Below are 21,063 nucleotides of genomic sequence, written 5' to 3'. Positions count from 1 at the left end.
GACACATCATCCCCACTTTGCCACTCCATCCCCCCCCCTCCCCCCACCACCCCACCACCTCCCGCCTACACCCCCCAACTCCAAGCTCCTACAACCTGCAATATACGTAACAATATGGTTATGTGTGTGGGGTACAGGGCAGTTATCAAAGTGTAAGGCCTTAGTATGTACGTACAGTGTACTAGCGTAGGATAGTTAATTTTTGCCTGGAATAAGAATTTCACATTTAGGCTAAGATGGTCTCATTCTCGAATACCACAGGGAGGCGCTGTTGTGAGTTATAGAAAATTCAGCTTGGTTAAGGTGTCACGTGTTCTGTCCCCATCCGAACCAGCCAGGGCCGAGCAAGGAAAGATAGAGAGGAGAAATAATATGAGGTTGCACAAAGTGGCATGGTAAGTTTTGCTCCTTGTTTTCCTCACACCCCTATCCCTCCGACGCCAGTGCAGGCCCCAAGAACACGAGGTCACCGCCGGTACTGGCAATGTCATCACCTGAGGCATGCCCACGGGAGGGTCCTCCAACAACAAGGCATGCTATTGATCGGCCCCGTGGCAAGATGGATTTGGGAGGAGGGACGATTGGAGCAATGGCAAAGCCCCATTTATATATATTTTTTCTCTGTCTTTCTGTTTTTCTCTCTCTTTCTGTTTGTTTCTCTCTCTTTCTGTCTGTCTGTCTGTCTCTTTCTGTCTGTCTGTCTGTCTTTCTGTCTCTCTCTTTCTGTTTGTCTGTCTCTCTCTGTCTGTCTGTCTCTCTCTGTCTGTCTGTCTGTCTCTTTCTGTCTGTCTGTCTCTTTCTGTCTGTCTCTTTCTGTCTGTCTCTTTCTGTCTGTCTGTCTCTTTCTGTCTGTCTATCTCTTTCTGTCTGTCTGTCTCTTTCTGTCTGTCTGTCTCTTTCTGTCTGTCTGTCTCTTTCTGTCTGTCTGTCTCTTTCTGTCTGTCTGTCTCTTTCTGTCTGTCTGTCTCTTTCTGTCTGTCTGTCTCTTTCTGTCTGTCTGTCTCTTTCTGTCTGTCTGTCTCTTTCTGTCTGTCTGTCTCTTTCTGTCTGTCTGTCTGTCTCTTTCTGTCTGTCTGTCTGTCTCTTTCTGTCTGTCTGTCTGTCTCTTTCTGTCTGTCTGTCTGTCTCTTTCTGTCTGTCTGTCTGTCTCTTTCTGTCTGTCTGTCTCTTTCTGTCTGTCTGTCTCTTTCTGTCTGCCTGTCTCTTTCTGTCTGCCTGTCTCTTTCTGTCTGCCTGTCTCTTTCTGTGTGTGTGTGTGTGTGTGTGTGTGTGTGTGTGTGTGTCTCTCTCTTTCTCTCTGGATCACTGGTGGAACAGGACACTTCTCTTCTGCCGAGGACTCCTTTTTGCTGCAGAGATTTGCTCGTTTTTCTGGCGATTGCCTTCAAAATGGCTTTAAGCCGGTCATTCTCGAAGCGACTGCCTCAGCGTTTTACAGCCCCCTCACCTGATTTGTACTTAGTCGCGGCATGGGGGCCGTAAAGTCGACAACATGTTGTGACATACACATGATAAACGACTACCTGAACATCTTAACATGGTCGTGTGCACCCAGAACACAATAATGGACAGTACATATCCTCTTACATGTTCACTGTATTGATAGTGAATACACCTGCGACAGACAATATGGAATGTGAAAATAGCTCACCGCCCATGTGGAAGACCATTTTTGATTATGTCGGCACGAACTTTTTCGCCAAAGTGTCGATAAATCTCTACAAGGCAGTTAAGTGCTGCATCTCGTACCTGGTAGAAAAAAATTATAATAAAGAGCAGAATAGCATGAAATCTTCCAAAAACATTTGTTTGAATCCTCAGACTGGTTTTACCAAGAAGCAAACCGTCACAGCCATCCAGTTTATGTCCGGGTATTAAACAGATGTCGAAGCCTGTTAAGAAGCAAATGAGAATTCACAGAAATGAAGAACAGAGGAAAGACAAGAAAAAAACAGAACAGAAAAAAACAGAACAGAAAAGATGGAGGTAAGAGAGTTTATATAATCTAACAACAAATTAAAATCTTCAATGAGTGGAGGAAATAAATAAATAAGGAAAAAGTTAATTAATTACACAAAAGAAAAAAAAGTGTTGACAAAATGTGCAGCTGAGAGGATGTCTTGGATCTCCATCGATGACCAAGGAATGAGCAATACAACGAGTGGCCAAAATGTGTGGAGTATAGTGGGGACAGCATAATGATGTGATGAGATTGTTGATAAATCATTACATAGGAGCATGCCAAGTATCCATGCATAATTAGATTATTAAAAGATGCAAGGGCACACAAAGTCACACAATATGAAGATCTTGCAGCGTGCGTCGGTTGGGTGAAGAAGCAGAATTTTGGTGCTGGAGACAGAGGATCGAATAAACTATATTCACTCAGGCCATGGGCTTATCAGCACGCAGGCCCAATCCACCATTTGCTTGTGAACAGTAAATATCTCACGACTGGGCATTTGCCAATTCGAGCCTGCATTCTCTAACAAAAACGAAAGCTCACACCTGGCCATTTGCATCCTCCAGCAATCCACAAAGATGTGGCACCATACGCATGAATGACAAGCACTTGGTCCCAAATCTACAAAACAAAAATTAAAGAACAATTGCTGTCGTGATGGTTACTTGCATTGTTTATATCTCAAACACATTGTGCATTTGCAAACACTGCGCATGGAAATCTGTGGCTGTGGCTTATGATGTCGTGATGTGTATACATTTTGTTGCCCCAAATAAAAGATTTGTTTCCTTGGGGAGAAAATACCTAATTCCAAGTCAAGTCATCCAAGGGTAAAATACCTGACCAAAGCGAAGTAGCTTTTAATGCAAAAATATAATACAACAAACAAAACTCACGTGTTGATGGTTGCTGTGAGGCAGGAACATGTGATCTCACGTATATGGTTGTTCTTGTGTTTAAACCCAACTATTAGTTTATCCCAGACCATCTGAGGAAAAAAAAAAAAAAAATGTATAAAAAACAAATTAACCTAAAACAAGTTGAGCACAAAGCACATATGATATATCCACTCCACCGACTGGAGAATCGACAACACCAATCATCTCAAACCACAGAATATTTTCTTCGCAGACGTAGTGCAGCTTTCCTGCTAACTTTCCTACCTGTCTAAGTTTCTCAAAGCTATTTATGTTCAGTAATCCTCACCATTCACTCACCTCACACTAACATTTACTGTCAATAATTATGTTATGTTTGACCTCACCCCTTATTAAGGGGAAAAAAAAAATAGAACAACAACAAATCCCGAACTCCTAATGGCTGAAAGGATGGCCTGGAGGAAAGCACACTTGCCTCTAAGCTCTAAGCTGTCTAGCCAGGCTTTTAGTCTACTTGCCAAGCCTATAGAGCCCTCTTGTGAACCCGGAAATGTTGAGTACCCCAACGTTTTAAGTTAGAAATGTACAGTATGGGTCCCCAGCACTTAGAAACTGCCGGATACTAACTTGCATATGTCGGGCAATTAGCAAAATTAGCATTAATAGCATTAACCCTATCAAACATAGGCCTGGGACACTGAAATTTCTGTTTCGCTCTATTGCTCCGTTTGAATGCTTCGTGTGAGCAAACTATTTGAAGGATCTGTATGAAATTTGGACATAATACACTTGGACAGATATGCTTTCCGTGAGTGTTCTTATAAAAATTTCCTGCGATCAAAATTTCATGTGAAAAAAGGGATGTAAAAGCCATGGATTTTTTTTCACCCAACATTTTTTTGCGTGGTTAGTGCCCCTACTCTCATGTTGCGCTACAGTTTCAATGTTAGTGTCAGCTGCCAAATATACTTCTGAGGACCCAGATATGTTCCTGCACGCAGTCGGCCTGGAGAGGCACATCGGCCCTATCCACAGTTGGGGTGATAATTTTGATCTTGTGGTCTTCACACCCAATGGTCGCCGCACGACTCATGCCATGGCCACTCAGTTTGTGCAGAATCCAGCAGGTCTCCTGTTCCCCGGAGGAGCCACACCTGGTGGTGAGGTCATGTCGCTGAAACTACCCCGTCTGACGAAGCTTGAAGCTGGGAAACTTAGTATAGCTCATAAGAGCAGTTTTGTCATTGAACATTACACAGGCCCCAAGAAGATGACTCCACCAGCTCTGAAAGAAGTCCCAAGAACTGATGCTTTCCAAGATGCCATCAAACAGTGTTACTAGAGCACAGAAGAAGGATGCTGCTTGGCTCTCGCAGCTCCACTCTTCTCCTCTTCCCCTGGACTGGGCAGCCTACAATGTTGTGCAAGATCGCAATGGTGATGACAGTGCTCCAAAGCTGAAGACGATAAGTGTCTTTGGACCACTGCTTGACTCGCCCCCTGCCCACCCTGATACAGTGCTCAGTACCATTGCCTACTTTGACACATCACTGAGGCAGCTTGGCATGAACCACAATCATATCACGTTTGACATGCAGCTGTACGTGATCGCTTGCCTGATCAAGTGGAGTGATCTGCAGCGATGGTCATCAGTGGTTCTCAGACCTGGGATGATGCACACTCTCATGTCATTCATCGGCTCAATCGGACAACTGATGAATTCAACAGGTGTGGAAGAGCTAGTCGGTGCATCATTTGGAGGCCTGAAATCCATCTTCAATGGGAAGGCCTGGCCCAAGGCTATGCGAGCCTTCCGTATGGTTGTGTCTGCTCTTCTTCATGACTTCTTAGAGGAGGGAGAGAAGACTCACGAGCAGATAACGTCATTCCTGGAGAAAGCCAGAGAGCAACCCACAGGCCGGCTATGGGTGGATTGTTTCATCACCCCTACCCTAATAGCTCACAGGTTCTGGCGAGCAGAAAGAGAGGGTGATTGGATGCTGCAACAACACTGCCTTGAAGAGATGCTGCCCTATTTATTTGCTGCCTGTCATCACCACTACGCAAGATGGATCACATGGCATCTGCGCGACATGCAGTACCTTCCTGCTACTGCCAAGGATGACCTTTACGCTGGAAGCCATGTGTGCCGCCACTCTGATGGTGCAGCTGCAGTGAGTGGAGACATGTTTGGGGAGCAGACATGCATCAAGCAAGGGAAGGGAGTAGGAGGCATGAAGGGCATCTCCACCAACCCTGAGCAGGTCGCCGTGTGGATCCAATCTTTCGGCATCTGCTCCTATCTCTCCAAGTCATTGGATGAGATTTACGACGATGCTGAAGCACCGGATAAGACAATGAAGCCCAACAGACACAAAGAAGAGGGTAAAGGACAGCGGGAATTGGACGCGGAGGACCGGGCTAAAATCCTGAGTGCTACAGGAAAACTCCCATCCACTCACCATAGAGACCGCGACCCTCCACCATATCATAAATGGCCAGGTGGCAGATGAAAAGGTGAATGTGCAAGATGCATTGAAGATCGGACAGGACATGAGCACACTGTTCTCTTCATCACTTCCTGAGAGATTTCATACGCCCATCTCAAATAAGGTGGTGACAATGACATTCACCAAAAAAAGAGTGAAGGTCAATGCGAAGATCATATGTAACCTTGAGGCGTTGTTTGCTCGGCTGCTGGTGGTGGGGAGCAAGAGAAGAATGGAGCTCTCTGCCCTCTTTGACTACGAGCTCGGCCCGGTCCCTGCACCCATCATCGATGAGTATGGATGCCTCAGGAAGGGTAACAGGTCTGTGATCGTCCAGCGTCTTGGAATCCTTGCCCCCAATCCCCACCCACCCCATGTTGTACTCGTTGATGCATCGCAGCTCATCTACCACATGGTGTGGCCATCGTCAGGCACTGTGGCTGACCTCGCAGCCAGCATGGGGCGCCGGCTTAATCGCTACATCACCGAAACATTTGTCATCTTTGACCGGTATGAGCAAGTCTCTGCCAAAAACCACGAGAGGCAGAGAAGAGCTGGGGAGAGCTCAACAGAGTACCGACTCTCACCAACAACCCCTCTACCTAGCCGCGACAAAGTGATGAACAAGACAAACAAACGGAGACTGGGTGAGCCTGTGCACACACAGCATAGGAGATCACATCAAGATGGTCAGCAAAGCAGACAATATTGTCACTCATGACGAGGCTGACGTCTCCCTCATCTCATACATGATGGATGCAGCCAGTCGCGGAGCTGAAACTGTCCGCATTCTCAGCGACGACACTGATGTTTTCGTACTCATGGTCTATTGGTGCTGGAAGGTGGGTATCACATGTAACCTGCAGATGGAGAGATGGGATGGCACTATTCTCAACATCAATTCGACAGTAGAGAATCTCGGTGAGCAGTGTCGCTCCATCCTGGCAATGCATGCTCTCTCCGGATGTGACACCACCTCCTATCCCACGGGGAAAGGGAAGGTGTCCGCACTCAAGGCCATGAGAGTAGTACCTGGTGACCTGCTTCACTTCATCGGAGAGGAGGGAGCTACTGATTTACAGATTACAGGGGCAGTGAGTGGTTTCTTCCTGGCTCTGTACAATGAGAGGGAGTCGGCATCTCTGAACGTCGCCAGATATGACATCTACCGAAAGCGCAAAACACCCCCAGCACTGAAGACACTGCCTCCTACAGAGCGCAACGCTCTCCTCCATGGACAGCGTGCCCATCTACAGGTGCTGCTTTGGAAAGCAGCAGACTGCCCTGACCCACCAGCTGTGGACATAACAGAGTTTGGATGGAATAAGAAGGAAGGCGAGAAGAGAGAGGAAGTCATCATGCCCATCCTGGATGCAAGCCCCGTTGCTCCTCCTGCCGTGTTGGAAATGATCAGCTGTAGCTGCAAAGCTGGGTTAAAGCCCTGTTTAACAGCAAAGTGCAGCTGCGTAGCTGCAGGCCTGGCCTGTACCAGCTACTGCTTCTGCAAAGGCTCTGATAGTACATGTTGCAACACACTCACACACACTCAGCAAGAAAAGCAATATGACAAGAATGTAGAGTCAGGAGAAGAAGATGAAGACGATGAGGATGAGTTTTATGATGAGGATATGCTTTATAACAGTGCAGAGTAGTATAAGTGCAAGACACTCTTTCTTGATGGAAGTTTTATGTTGTGTAACTAGTGCACATATTTTTCAGCTCTGATAATTTTGGGTATACTTGTGTTTTAATTTTGAGGATATTATTTACCCATAGTCATATTATTCTAGTTTGGTATGGTACTTGCCTTTGTTACCTCTAATACCTGTGAATAAAAGTGGAGCAATAGAGCAAAACAGAAATTTCAGTGTCCCAGGCCTATGTTTGATAGGGTTAATGCTATTAATGCTAATTTTGCTAATTGCCCAACATATACAAGTTAGCATCCGGCAGTTTCTAAGTGCTGGGGACCCATACTGTACATTTCTAACTTAAAACTTTAGGGTACTGAACATTTCCGGGTTCACATTGCTGGCAAGTACACTATTTGAATCTCAGCTAAGCTATAAACTGGCATTACGGTGTTTCATAGGGTGGGTGGCAGGGTGATTAATTAACGTGTTGGTAATTATCCCTCGGTGGTAAGTTAAAATGGGCATCCCGTCTGTCAGTATCTGTTAAAGATCCCAGTGTCCTTTGCTAAGAGTGGGCAAATTATCACCGGCATCTTGAACAAGCACAAATTCCTGCCCTAGCCTTTGTAATAACGTCAGGCCTGGCCAGCCAGTTCAAGAAAGACTTGGATCAAGCTTCCCCCAGTGAACCCCACAAGAACGGTCAACCCCACAAGAACGTGTGAATAATTGTGAGCGTTAAAGAGGAAGAATCATCCCTAATCCTTATTACTGCCTAGCTTTTTCCAATTCATGTATGTAAAGTTAAAATACCACACATTAGTAACACAGTAAAGTCCCATTACAATGGAACACTCGTGATGATGAATTACGTTATCATAAACGTCACGTTTTGGGGAAAAATCGCCGTTTTAATTAACAAATTGAAACTCGTAATAACAAAGTGAAATGTATTTTGATTATGATTTTATGCCCAAATGAGAAATGCATTTAAAGAAAGTAAAATTTAGATGGCAAAATTTGTTTTTAAAAAATTTCGTTGCAGTTTTAATGAAACAAATTTTTATTACAACAAATTTGCAATGCTAGCCTCTGTAAAGGCTAGTGTCAGTCAGCATCAGTGGACCAGGTAAACAATGAATGTCAAAGCATATGTACCATTTTTTCCCCAAGGTGGTAAATGCCCTCATCAATGGATAAAATCCTTTGTCTACTGCATATTACTTTATTTTGCAATATGTAATCTACAGCCCTCATGCTATATATATAGCAATGTCGACCTCGATCTTTTCTATTCTCGCTAACATCTCCCTGTGTCTACCACTAACCTTTTCTGTGTGTATTGAGCTATTGTTGGCTGTCTCACCCCTCGGCATGCTCCTCATTTGCTCAACCCCTAATGCTAAATTGGGCTTTGTGTACAGTGCCTTTGGAAAGTATTCACACCCCATGACTTTTATATATTTTGTTGCGTTACAGCCTGAATTTCAAATGGATTAAATTGACATTATTTTTTTAGCCGCGTCGCAGACGCTGGTCATAGAGTGCCCTCTGCTGTTGTTGTTGTTCTTCTTGTTCTTCTTCTGCTTCTTGTTCTTGCAGAGAAGACAAAACCTCAAAGCTCCACCCATTCTGGGAACCATAGCTCCACCCATTCTGGAAGAGGCTTCATATAAACAAATATCCACCATTTTATTAACTCGCATAGCTTTGAGGCCTGTTTTGTAGGCCCGTGGTGTCTTCCTCTCTCACAGTTTAATTTCAAATCAAATTCGATATATCATTTCATTTTTCACAGTCGCTAATATAGTTTTAGACTCGGTTGAAAAAAAACGGGAAGAAAATCCGATGAAAGTTACCCTTTATAGAACGAAATGAATTCTCAAAGGCCTGTAACTTTAAGTCCATTGAGATATATTTTTTTTAAATCGCGGCATGGTCAGTCATACACCGCCCGAAATAACAGACGGGAAAATGCCGAGATATATATATTTTGTTTAAATCGCGGCATGGTCAGTCATACACCGCCCGAAATAACAGACGCGAAAATGCCGAGATATATTAAAAATTCGTCCATTTGATGACAATCGTCAAGATGAAATATTTAATTTATACGTCGTCACAATAATGTGGAGAAAGGAGTATAGCTTCGTTCACGTGTCGCCACACACGGGAAATTGCCGAGATATATATTTTTTTAAATCGCGGCATGGTCAGTCATACACCGCCTGAAATAACAGACGGGAAAATGCCGAGATATATTAAAAATTCGTCGCCACACACGGGAAATTGCCGAGATATATTTTCACTTTGCACAAAAATAACATCAAGTAATCGAATCAATAGGAATGTCCTGTGCCTATAACATCGACGTTATAGGCACAGCTGCATCTAGGCATTGTGTAACATCGACGCGGCTTTTGTTTTAATTAAAACTTTTTGTACTTGTTTTGTCATTGATCGACATATAAAGTAAAGTGGCTTTCTTTTAATGAAAAGCTGAAATGTCTTGAGCCAATAAGTATTCAACTCCTTTATTATGACTATACATCGGATTTTTATGTGAAAAAATAAAAAAAAATTTTTCACATAAAACGGCTTTTTTGCGCGCAAAAAAATTATTTTGCTATTTTCGGAGGAAAAAAAATATTTCGCCCTTTTTCGGGAAAAATAAAATAAAATGCCTTTTTTGGTCGAAAATGTCTGGCAACGCTAAAAAAAATTAGGGAATTTTTCGAAATTTTTAACTGCGATCGAAATTTTTAGCTGCGATCGATCTCAAAAACAAAACGTTGCGTCCACTTGCGTGCGTTGCGTCCCCAGCGTGTACAGCAGTGAGGCAGTGTACTACAGTGAGAGAGTGTGACGCTTGTCCAAGGAGGGGTACTTTCGTCCCCACCTCGTCCAGTGCATGTTTCTGGAGAAGACCAACTCCGGGGAGATCGTGCGTGCAGTCAATGACACGCTGCGCTATCTTTGGCCTGATTTCAAGCCGGAGTGCCTCAAGGTCCTCGTCAGCGACGCCGCGGCCTATATGATCAAGGCCGGCCATGCCCTGAAGGAACTCTTCCCGGACTTGCTGCATGTGACTTGCGTTGCCCACGCGCTCCACCGTGTCTGCGAGACAGTCCGAGAAATGTTCAAGGACGTCAACGCCCTGATTGCCACGACGAAGAAGGTGTTCGTCAAAGCCCCGTCGCGTGTTGTCTTTTGGAAGGAGCAGCAGCCCAATCTTTCTCTCCCCCCGGAGCCCATTCTGACTCGGTGGGGGACGTGGATCGACGCCGCGATGTTTTATGCCGAGCACTTCGAGGCCGTCAAGGACATTGTGGACCAGCTGAACGATGACGACGCGATGGCAATCCGGAGTGCCAAGGACCTGTTCGGAAAGGCGGACATCAAGCTCAGTTTGGTCTTCTTAAATGCCCACGTGTCGTTCATCCCGAAGATCCTAAGCAGCTGGAGGAGGCCGGCATGGAGCTGGCCAAGGCCTTCCAGCTCCTTGATCAGGCCAAGGAGGAGCTCGAAAAGATCCGAGGCTGCCGTAAGGAGATCCTGCTCACCAAGTTCAAGGCGGTGCTGCAGCGCAATCCCGACATTGGTGTGCTGAGGACAGTGGCTTTGATCCTGGATGGAGATCAGCACGGATCTGAGGTTGGTGTGCCGGCTGGAGTCAAGCTTGCTGACATCCCCCTCTTGAGGTACTGCCCCATCGTCAGCGTCGACGTGGAAAGGTCCTTCTCCGTCTACAGAAACGTCCTCACCGACCGCCGACACCGCCTCACCAAGGAGAACATTACCAAGATAATGATTTCAAACACCTACTTTAATCGTTCCTAAAAGGGTCTTGTCAATTTCTTCTAGTCCTCTACTTATCAAACAATGCGGTTGCAATAAAGGTACCTGAACGTCATTTTTTACCTGTTTACTAGCCCAGAGTGCTTAATGTTGTGCAGGAAAAAGCTTACCATTTTTTGTTCTTTTTTTGACTGATTTCTGAAAAACTTGGTAATAATAAAAAATGAATAAAACGGGGGAAAAAAATATTTCGGGATTTTTTCACATTAAAAAAAAAAAAAATTCCGCTTTTCAAAACATAAAAGGCCTATTTTCTTAACATAAAAATCCGTAGTCTAGACTTATGACACTCCAAATTGAGATAAGCTGCATGCAATTTCCTTTGATCATCCTTCCGATGTCTCTACAACTTGATTTGAGTCCACCTGTGACCAATTCAATTGATTGGACATGATTTAGAAAGAAACACCTTTCTATACAAGGTCCCATAGTAAGTAGACAGTGCATGTCACAGCAGCAACTCTACCACAACGTCAAAGGAACTGTCCATAGAACACCAAGATAGAACTGTAAGGAGGCATAGATCTGGGTAAGGGTATAAAACAATTTCTAGTGTGTTAAATGTTCCCAAGAGCACAGTGAGCTCCATAATTAGGAAACGGAAATAATATGGAACAACACAGACTCTTCCTGGAGCTGGCCGTCTGACCAAACTGAGCAACCGGGCAAGAGGCACCTTGGTCTGGGAAGTGACCAACAACCCAATGACCTGACAGAACTAGTTTCCTTGGCTGAGATGGGAGAACCTGCTGGAAGGACAACAGTCTCTACAGCACTTTACAAATCTCGGCTTTATGGGAGAGTGGCAAGACGGAAGCCACTCCCGAGAAAAAGGCACATGACAGCACACCGAGAGTTTGCAAAAAGGCAAGTGAGGAGATGTCTTGATTGATGAAATTGATTGATTTGAAATATTGATTTATTGAAAATTGATTGTCTAAGGAGATGTAAATTGAACTTTTTGCCCTGAATACAAAGCGCTACGTCTGGCGGAAACCGAGCACATCTCATCTCCCAACTAACACCATCCCTAACGTGAAGCATGGTGGTGGCAGCATCATGCTATGGTAATGCTTTTCAGCAGCAGAGACGAGGAGACTTGTAAAGATGGAGGCAACAGTGAATGGAGCCAAATAAAGGCAAATTCTTCAGAGTGCAAAAGACCTTAGACTGAGTGGGAAGATTTATGTTCCAACAGGACAATGACCCTGAGCATATAGCCAAAGCAACACTGGAATGGATTCAGAACAATAACTTGAAAGTCCTTGAGTGGCCTAGCCAAAGCCCAGACCTGAATCCCATTGTGAATCTGTGGAAAGACTTCAATATTGCTGTTCACTGATGCTCCCCATCCAATTTGACAGAGCTTGAGCAAATCTGCAAGGAAGAATTGGAGAAACTCCACAAATCCAGATGTACAAAGCTGATACAGACATATCCAAGAAGACTTGAAGCTGTAATCGCTGTCAAAGGCACTTCTACAAATTGACTCAAGGGGTTGAATACTTAAGTAAATTAGATATTTCTGTATAATTTCATTTTTAATTATTTTGTAAAAGTTAAAAAAAAAAAAAAAAAATTCCACTTTGACATTATGGGGTAGTATGTGTAGATCAGTGACAAAAAATCTCTCAATTTAATCCATTGTAAATTCAGGCTGTAACAACAATATGTGAAAAAAGTCTAACTGTCCTTTATTTCTACCCCTTGTCCGAGGACTTTGTTTCCTTGTTTGTGCACAAGCCTCTCTCTTTTTCTCTTTTTCTCTTTCTCTCTTTCTCCCTCTAAGACACCCGTACAGAAAATAGCATTTCCATCAAGCATTTACAAGACCTTTGCACAGAAAATGACCATATAAACAAAATTATTTGGGGGGCAAACTCACGGATGTACCTGTGGGGAAGTACAAAACTCCATTATATTGAGCAGCAGACCATGCGCTTGTTCTCGCACCTGCTCTTTGCCATCTCCGAGCCTGTCCTGAACAGCTGGCAAAACTGAAACAAACAAGCAATTAATGTTAACAGGTAAATCATTACATTCTCTCAATAATATAAAAAACAGCAAAATCTGCTGGAAGATAAGCACAGAGCAGTGTTTGGGTAACAGAGAAAAGCATTTACATCCCAAAACTCCTGTTCATCGATAGACCAAGCAATAGACATATGCAAAAAAAAAAACATTTCATCCAATACCCTGCATGTAATATGATCCTTTTGCAGTGCAAATTTCATAATTATATGACAGTCAATTTAAAACGAAGTGCCTTTTGAATTTAGGCAAAATTAAAAAAAAAATTGCCTGGAAAATGAGACAAAGCCCAATGTTAAAGTTTTGATTTCTTGTATATATTATAAAGAAGCGTGTTTAAAATAATAAAATAATGCTGCAGTTAATCGTGAACAAACGGACAAAAGGGATGCTTTTTAAACAATGGTGATATTCCTGTGTCCTCCAAACTCCCCATTGTTCTTCCAACTCCTCCTTCTCTCCCCCAACCCCTCTCGGATCATACATTTATTACCCTCATACATCATACTTTTATTATTATTAAATCATACATTATTATTTCATGTATTACATTATTTCATCACACAATACATTTAATTACAATTATTTTATTAATAAATATTTATTTTATTAATATTTATTTCATCATACATCATACCTTTATTTATTAAATACATAATACATTCATTACCCTCGCCAGAGTAGGGTATTGCATTTGGATCTATTTATTTGTTTGTCTGTATGAAACGCAAGTAGCCTATGTCTATTAATTATGTACTATTAGCAAAGGCATAGCTAGGCAATGCAGTCGCTTCATGACGGGAATATTAAGAGAGGAGGGAAGGAGAGAGAGGAGAGGAGGGAAGGAGAGAGAGGAGAGGGAAGGAGAGAGAGGAGAGGAGGAGGGAAGGAGAGAGGAGGGTGAGAGGAGGGTGAGAGGAGGGAAGGAGAGAGAGGAGAGGAAGAGGGAAGGAGAGAGGAGAGGAGGGAAGGAGAGAGAGGAGAGGAGGGAAGGAGAGAGAGGAGGAGGGTGAGAGGAGGGAAGGAGAGTGAGAGGAGAGGAGGAGGGTGAGAGGAGGGAAGGAGAGTGAGAGGAGAGGAGGAGAGTGAGAGGATGGAAGGAGGGTGAGAGGAGAGGAGGAGGGTGAGAGGAGGGAAGGAGAGTGAGAGGAGAGGAGGAGGGTGAGAAGAGGTAAGGAGGGTGAGAGGAGGGAACGAATACTTTTAAAACGGACAAAATTATGCTTTTTAAACAACAGTTAAGTGTACTGGCCAATTTAGAAATCAGTTTTAGGTCACCTGGACAGTAGTTCCAAAGAATTTAAGGGATGGTGCATAATCTGTCTCTCAGTCCATAATACTTGCAACTTCTTCTCCAAAACTGCTGATGGGATTGTGACCAAACTTGCAACATACTAAATATTGTTGCGGTTTTGAGAACCCACACAGGTAACATCATTAAAGGTTAAAGGTTGCAGCCCATAGTTAGGCCACATGCAACACGTAGGTCACCTTAGAACGTTAGTTATTTCTTAGTAAACGTGAGATAAGGCCATTTCCAATAGTTATCATCTGCGTTGTGTAAAACAAATAAGAGTAGGCCCTGTTCATTCTGCAGCCACCCCTCCAATCGACTCCATTGTACACCATCCAGTCTGCACCCCATTCCCCATTGCGCCCATCCAGTCTGCACCCCATTGCCCCTCGCATTAGGATGCTGAAACCAGCCCAAATGCCACGAGGTAAGGCCCGAAAAGGGGGCGGAGCGCAAGGGTGGGGGTGTGGCCACGTCAGGCAGCCATCAAGGGCGGAGCCGGTAAGACGCAAACAACCAATCAGGGCTGAGGCGACATCGCCTGACGGGGTGTGGCTAGAGGTTCCAGAGGGTTCGCTGGGCGTGGCAATAAAACCTGTTGCGCGAGGCCCCCACATCAGTTATGAGAAGGGAGAGGCACTCGTCAAGTTCGGGCTACCCACCTCGCATAGCACGTGCTATTACCGAGTTATGAGAAGGGAGAGGCGCTCGTGAGGTTGCAGTTCAGAGTTATGAGAAGGGAGAGGCAGGCGTTCGAGTCTCGGAGTGGAGTTATGCGGAGAGATGCGCTGTGACAAGTATTCAAGGATTCGCGTGCATACGGCAGTGGCAAAGGGCTTGGACTTGGTTGGAGCGCATTGCATTGTTGTGCAAGGTCGATTGGGAAAGGCGCTTTGGTGACATCATTGAGAAAGCATTGTGGAAGTGGCGCATTGTACCAAACTATTCCGGGAGCGCGTATAAGGCGCCGGTACAACTATTACGTACGCCAGTATAATCGCCAGCTTGCCAATCCCCCCCATAAAATTGTCCGATCTGCGCCACCGACACGGGGCGATCTTGCCTGCCGTCTACCATCATCATCTGCTTCGTGGTACAAGTCGGGGACCGGAGCGAGCTGTGGACACCATCGGTGGACCCTCAACCCGACCATCACAACCCCATGAGAGTGAGTCTGAGAGTGAGTCTGTGTGTGAACGGGCCCGTGTCCAGGGATAAGTATAAGACTGTTACAAGGCTGCCCTGTGTATCTGCTTCTTCCTCTTCACTGTACATTTCTGCTTCTTCTTCCTCTTCTTTGTACAAAGTGTATAATAAATTACCTGTTCTTCCTGTTTTCCTCTTAATTCGACCGTCTTAGTGATTTCTTCCATTGGGTAAGCGTGGCACGATTAGGAACCGCTCCAATCGGGTTAGTTCCCGTTAATGGCCCGAATCGCGGCTCGCTATCGCTCGGCGTGTCCACTAACGCCGTGGTTCGAGTGGGGTTATTTCCTTGCTTCACGACCGGTGTTAGTACTTAGGTAATAAGTATTCAGCTTACAAGCCTATTTAACACTGACCGGAAGGAACGTGATAGCCCCGGATCGCGTCGGCTACTAAAAAGACAAGGGGATTAATCCCCCCTTGATAAGGGGGAGGCCGACGTTTTGAGATCCGTTTGATACTTGCAACTTCTTCTCCAAAACTGCTGATGGAATTGTGACCAAACTTGCAACATACTAAATATCATTTGTGCCAACTCGTTTGTTCCCGGGATAAAAATAATAATACAAAAATCATGGTCGAAGGGAGTCTACCAGGGGTCAAAGTGGATCCTGGCTTGACCTGCCCCGCCTCCCCCAAAATAGGAATTTGCTTTTTATTCTGAAACTACACACACAATTTCGATGAAACTTGACCACAATCTTCATCGCCCATTGATGTACCAAAGTTTATTCACGGCATTAAGAAAATTAGGGCCCAAGGTGGGCAACAAACGGGGTCAAAGTGGGCTCAGATTTGACCCCCCAAAATAGGTATTTGCTTTGGTCTCAAAAACTACACACAAACAATTTCGATGAAACTTGACCCAAACCTTCATTACCCGTTATATACTAGAGTTTGTTCACGTCATAAAAAGGTGTTTGGGGGAGAGGGGGGGGGGCTGACCCCCTAAAATAGGTATTTGCTATCTCCTCCAAAATTACACAGTTTTGATGAAACTTGATCACAAACTTCATTACCTATGACGTACCAGTGTTTGTTCACGGCATTAAAAAAATTGGGGTCGAAGGGTGTCTACGGGGCGGAGGGCCGGGGGAAAGGTTGCCCCCCAAAATAGTGTGTTTTTTCTTTGTTTGTTTAGTCTTAAGATTACGTTAGCATGATTGTTCATGCTGCCCTGTCTTCCAGCAACCATTGAAATTGGTTTAAAATACCATGATACTGTTTAAAATACCTTTAGTCATGCAGTATACTGCTTTATGCTATCATGTGAACACCCTAGGGATGTTGCCCCTATTTTTAGGTTATTTCTATGAAAGAACCTCAGAGCAAGTCCTGGTGTCCGGCTGTCCGTTAACATTTGACTAACCCATCTTCTCACAAACTACCCAACTTATCTCACAAACTTCAGGTAATTTATTTTAAAATCTTCTCAGAATCCATGGGGAAAGAACCATCAGTACCCCACTGAGCCATTTTTCACTTTGTTGAGCATTCAAGATGGAATGTTTTATAAAAATTGGATTTTACCAGTAATCAGATCAATTTACAGTACAGTATTTATGTTTTTTCGATTTACAAGTGCTACTCCCTGAAAAAGGAAATTGGACATTGGAGGTAATTTGGGCCATCATGCCTGTGTTTAATCCACACTGTATGAAGTCTATTCATTATCTGTGACACAAACATAAATCTACTGTTTACCCAATATTACTTTGGTTGGGGGGTAGGGGAAGGAAGGAGTGGGGAGAACAATGAAATGTCTAACTATCCTTTATTTTCTAAATAAGCCACAGGAGCATCACCATGGATTTTATTCTAATATTTACTTTTAGGGATGTGGAGTGTTGTAGCATGTGGAACAATCATTGACAGCAAACATGAACACGATACAGCACAAACATCGAATAGTCTCTCATAGATTGGGTTATGACTTCGATTAAACCTAATATGGTATTTCTTGCAATGTTGCATATTTTGCTGGTAATTATATCTTTCATACAGATATTACAACTTCAGAAACAACAGTTTTTTTCTTTGGGTTATTGTATTTCCCACCATCTTTTTTATGCTCCTTCTGATGACATTGACATTGTCATTGTCTTCTGATGACATTACAATCACAAGTACATATGGGCAGGGTGCAGCCCGAAGTGGAGATCGGTTTCTGAGGTTTGGGACATGGAATGTGGGGACAATGACAGGGAGATCAGGAGAAGTGGTGGAAGTATTGGTCAGAAGAAGAGTGGACATATGTTGTGTGCAAGAGACGAGATGGAAGGGAAGTGGTGTGAGAATGGTGAAGGGTAGGCAGGGACAGAAATACAAGTTTGTGTGGCAAGGGTGCCCGGAGGGCGTGAATGGTGTTGGTGTCCTGTTTTCTGAGGAGTTTGTAGACAGTGTGGTGAGTGTGACTAGAGTGAGTGATAGGTTGATGATGGTGAAAATGATGATTGGAAAGCTCTTGGTGAACGTCATCTCGGGATATGCTCCGCAGGTTGGTCGAAGCGATGAAGAGAAGGACAAGTTCTGGTGTGCGATAGAGAAGCTGATGGAAAACGTGAAAGATGAGGAAGTTGTTGTGGTGGGAGGAGACCTGAATGGACATGTGGGAAGGAGTATGGATGGTTTTGAGGGAGTTCATGGGGGTTACGGATATGGTGTGAGAAATGGAGAAGGTGAAAGGATTTTGGAGTTTGCTGATGGAGCTGATTTGTTGATTTGTAATACTCAGTTCCAGAAAGAGGACAATAAGCTTGTTACATACACGTCAGGTGGGTCGACGACAACCGTTGACTACCTGATGGTGCGTTGGCGAGATAGGGGGCACCTCCGGGACACAAAGGTGATCCCGGGGGAGGAGGCTGTTTCACAGCACCACTTGGTTGTCTGCGACATAAGGGTGAAAGGTGCGAGGAGAGCTCGGCGGGTGAAGTACCAACCGAGAATGAAGGTGTGGAGGTTGAAAGAGGTGACAGTAAGGGAGGCATTAAAAGAGAGGCTGAGTAGGGTCGAGGATGATGTGGTTGAGCTTGAAAGTGGTTGGATGTCAATGAAAGCTAGTCTGTTGGGAGCCGTTGGTGAGGTATGTGGATGGATAAAAGGACCACCGAGGCACTCGGAAACATGGTGGTGGGATGTTGAGGTTGGAAAGAGGATTGACTATAAGAGGAAGAAGTTCAAAGAGTGGCAGAAGGCGAAGGGTACGGGAGCAGAAACAGCAGAGCATGAAAGTTATAAGGCAGCCAGGAAGGCTGCAAAGAAAGAGGTAGCAAAGGCGCAGGAGGCATGTAGGAAAATGTTCGGAGAACGCTTGGATTCGGAAGAGGGTCAGAAAGCAGTATTCAGGATTGCAAAGCAGATAGCGAAAGAGAGGTGTGATGTGATGGGGGTGAGTTGCTTGAAGGATGAAGTGGGACAAATCGTTGTCGACCCAGATGGAATTAAAGGAAGATGGAAAAGATATATGGAAATGCTGTTGAATACAGAGAATGAATGGGATGGCAACATAGAGAGTAACCCAGGTTTAGGACCAGCAGAGAAGATAACTGAGAAGGAAGTTGAGGAAGCGATAAAAGCAATGAAGAGTGGAAAAGCGGGAGGGCCGACGGGAGTTGTGGGAGATATGTTGAAGGCAGCAGGAAGTTGGGGTGTGAAGAAAATGACAGAGATCTGTAATCTGGTGGTGAAAGAAGGCCGCATTCCAGTGGATTGGGAACTGAATACCCTCGTCCCTCTATACAAGGGGAAAGGTGACCCTCTGGAGTGTGGCTCGTACCGAGCGATAAAGTTATTGGAGCATGGAATGAAGGTATTGGAAAGGGGGTTGGAGAGGAGGATAAGGAAGAAAGTGAAGATCGACGAAATGCAGTTTGTATTTATGCCAGGAAGAGGAACGACAGATGTGCTTTTCATTGTGAGGCAGTTGCAGGAGAAAAAACCACCGTTTAGAGGCCATTTTTCCCCGCAAAGCGGGGGTTGGCCTTTTCGGGGACCGTGGTAGTTGTTGTTTTTTGGTCCCCTGAAGTACATGGAGAAGCAGTTGCAGGAGAAGTACATGGATAAGAGGAAGAAGTTGTTTTTTGGGTTTGTTGATCTGGAGAAAGCATTCGATAGGGTTCCACGCAAAGTATTGACATGGGCATTGAGGAAGTTAGGAGTGGAGGAATGGTTGATCAGAGTAGTGATGGCAATGTACAAAAGAGCACGCACAGCTGTAAGGACGAAGGACGGGAACAGTGGTGAGTTTGAGGTGAAGGTGGGAGTGCATCAGGGGTCGGTACTAAGTCCACTACTATTTGTAGCTGTGATGGAGGTGCTGGCTCAGACCGTAAAGGAGGGTTTACCGTGGGAGTTGTTGTATGCAGATGATCTGGTGTTGATTGCGGAAAGTATGGATGGACTGAAGGAAAAGATGAACAAGTGGAAGGAATGTATGGAGACAAAAGGTCTGAAGGTGAATATCAGGAAGACAAAGGTGATGGCAAGTGGTAAAGCATGTGGTGAGGTGGAAAGAACTGGGAAGTGGCCGTGTGCTGTGTGCAGGAAGGGTGTCGGAGTGAACTCCATTCAAAGTACAATGTGTGCTGAGTGGGTTCATCAAAAATGTAGTGGTCTGAGAGGGTCATTAACCAGTGTGGCAGCTACATTCAAATGTAAGGTGTGCACAGAGGGAGCTGCAGACGGAGGAAATGTTGAGTTGGATCTTGGAGACGGCGTGAAGCTGGAAGGTGTGAAAACATTTTGCTACCTCGGAGACATGCTGAATGGAGAAGGTGGATCAGACTCGGCAACGGTTGCTCGAGTGAGATGTGCATGGAAGAAGTTTCGGAAACTGAGTGGCGTGCTGATGAGGAGGAGAGTGTCGCTGAAGCTGAAGGGAAAGGTGTATGCTGCATGTGTGAGAAGTGTTATGATTTATGGGAGCGAGACATGGGTAATGAACGTAGAGCAGCAACGAAGGCTGGAAAGGGTGGAAATGCGAATGGTTCGATGGATGTGCGGAGTATCGTTGAGAGAGAGGAAGACAAATGATGAATTGCGAAAGATGATGGGAATATTGCCTGTGATTGATGCTGTGAAGAGGAACAGGTTGAGATGGTTTGGTCATGTATTGAGGAAGGATGAAAGTGACTGGTTGAGAAGGGTGATGGAAGTTAATGTAGAAGGAAGTAGAGGACGGGGAAGACCGAGAAAGACTTGGCTAAAGATGGTGGAAGAAGAAATGCGGGCAAGGGGGTTAACAAGGAGAGATGCAGAAAATAGGGCAAAATGGAGAAGATTGTCATGGGGACCGCAAGGCTATCCCCCGCTCTAGCAGGGAACATGGCCTTAAAATGCATGTTGTTGTTGTTGTTGATGACATGAAATTGGATGTCTTTCACTGTTCCGTTTTTGGCTTTGCCTACCAACTGCAAGTTAATGCAGAGAGTGCAACAAACAGGTGCTTACGCAATTTGAGATGCACCTTCATCTTGTCTTTTAATCTTGTGACCAAAATCTCAAAGCTCTCCATCCCCAGTAAACAGACCTGAGAAAGTAAACAAACAGAAAAAACAATTTCCATAAGTTGTTTTAAAACACATAATTTGGGTTTCAATCATATTTTAGTAATTGCTTGCTTCTTCCATTTATTGCAGCCCTGACTAAATATACAATGGATGATTTTTATTTTACCAAAATGACTGGCGGTGTCATAAATCGGGTAAAG

General features: G+C 44.6%; 1 protein-coding gene across 9 annotated transcripts in view; it reads right to left on the bottom strand.

The window, feature by feature from the left end:
* LOC137415094 (CLIP-associating protein 1) overlaps positions 1–21,063 on the bottom strand; it is a 208,179-nt gene that overhangs the window by 152,995 nt on the left and 34,121 nt on the right. For 8 of the 9 annotated variants that reach the window (XM_068100652.2, XM_068100653.2, XM_078766027.1 and 5 more), the window contains exons 3-7: positions 20,805–20,883; positions 12,716–12,819; positions 2,860–2,951; positions 2,509–2,584; positions 1,652–1,749 (exon numbers count right to left, since the gene is read on the bottom strand). In XM_068100652.2, the coding sequence (XP_067956753.2) occupies positions 1,652–1,749; positions 2,509–2,584; positions 2,860–2,951; positions 12,716–12,819; positions 20,805–20,883 (449 nt within the window). The remainder of the gene's footprint in view (positions 1–1,651; positions 1,750–2,508; positions 2,585–2,859; positions 2,952–12,715; positions 12,820–20,804; positions 20,884–21,063) is intronic. The other variant, XM_068100656.2, reaches the window with a different exon arrangement.

This window comes from Myxine glutinosa, chromosome 12 (genome assembly GCF_964187855.1).
Source record: "Myxine glutinosa chromosome 12, kmMyxGlut1.1, whole genome shotgun sequence".
NCBI lineage: Eukaryota > Metazoa > Chordata > Myxini > Myxiniformes > Myxinidae > Myxine > Myxine glutinosa.
Note: the sequence above shows the minus strand (reverse complement) of the source record. Positions and strands in the feature narration are given on the sequence as shown.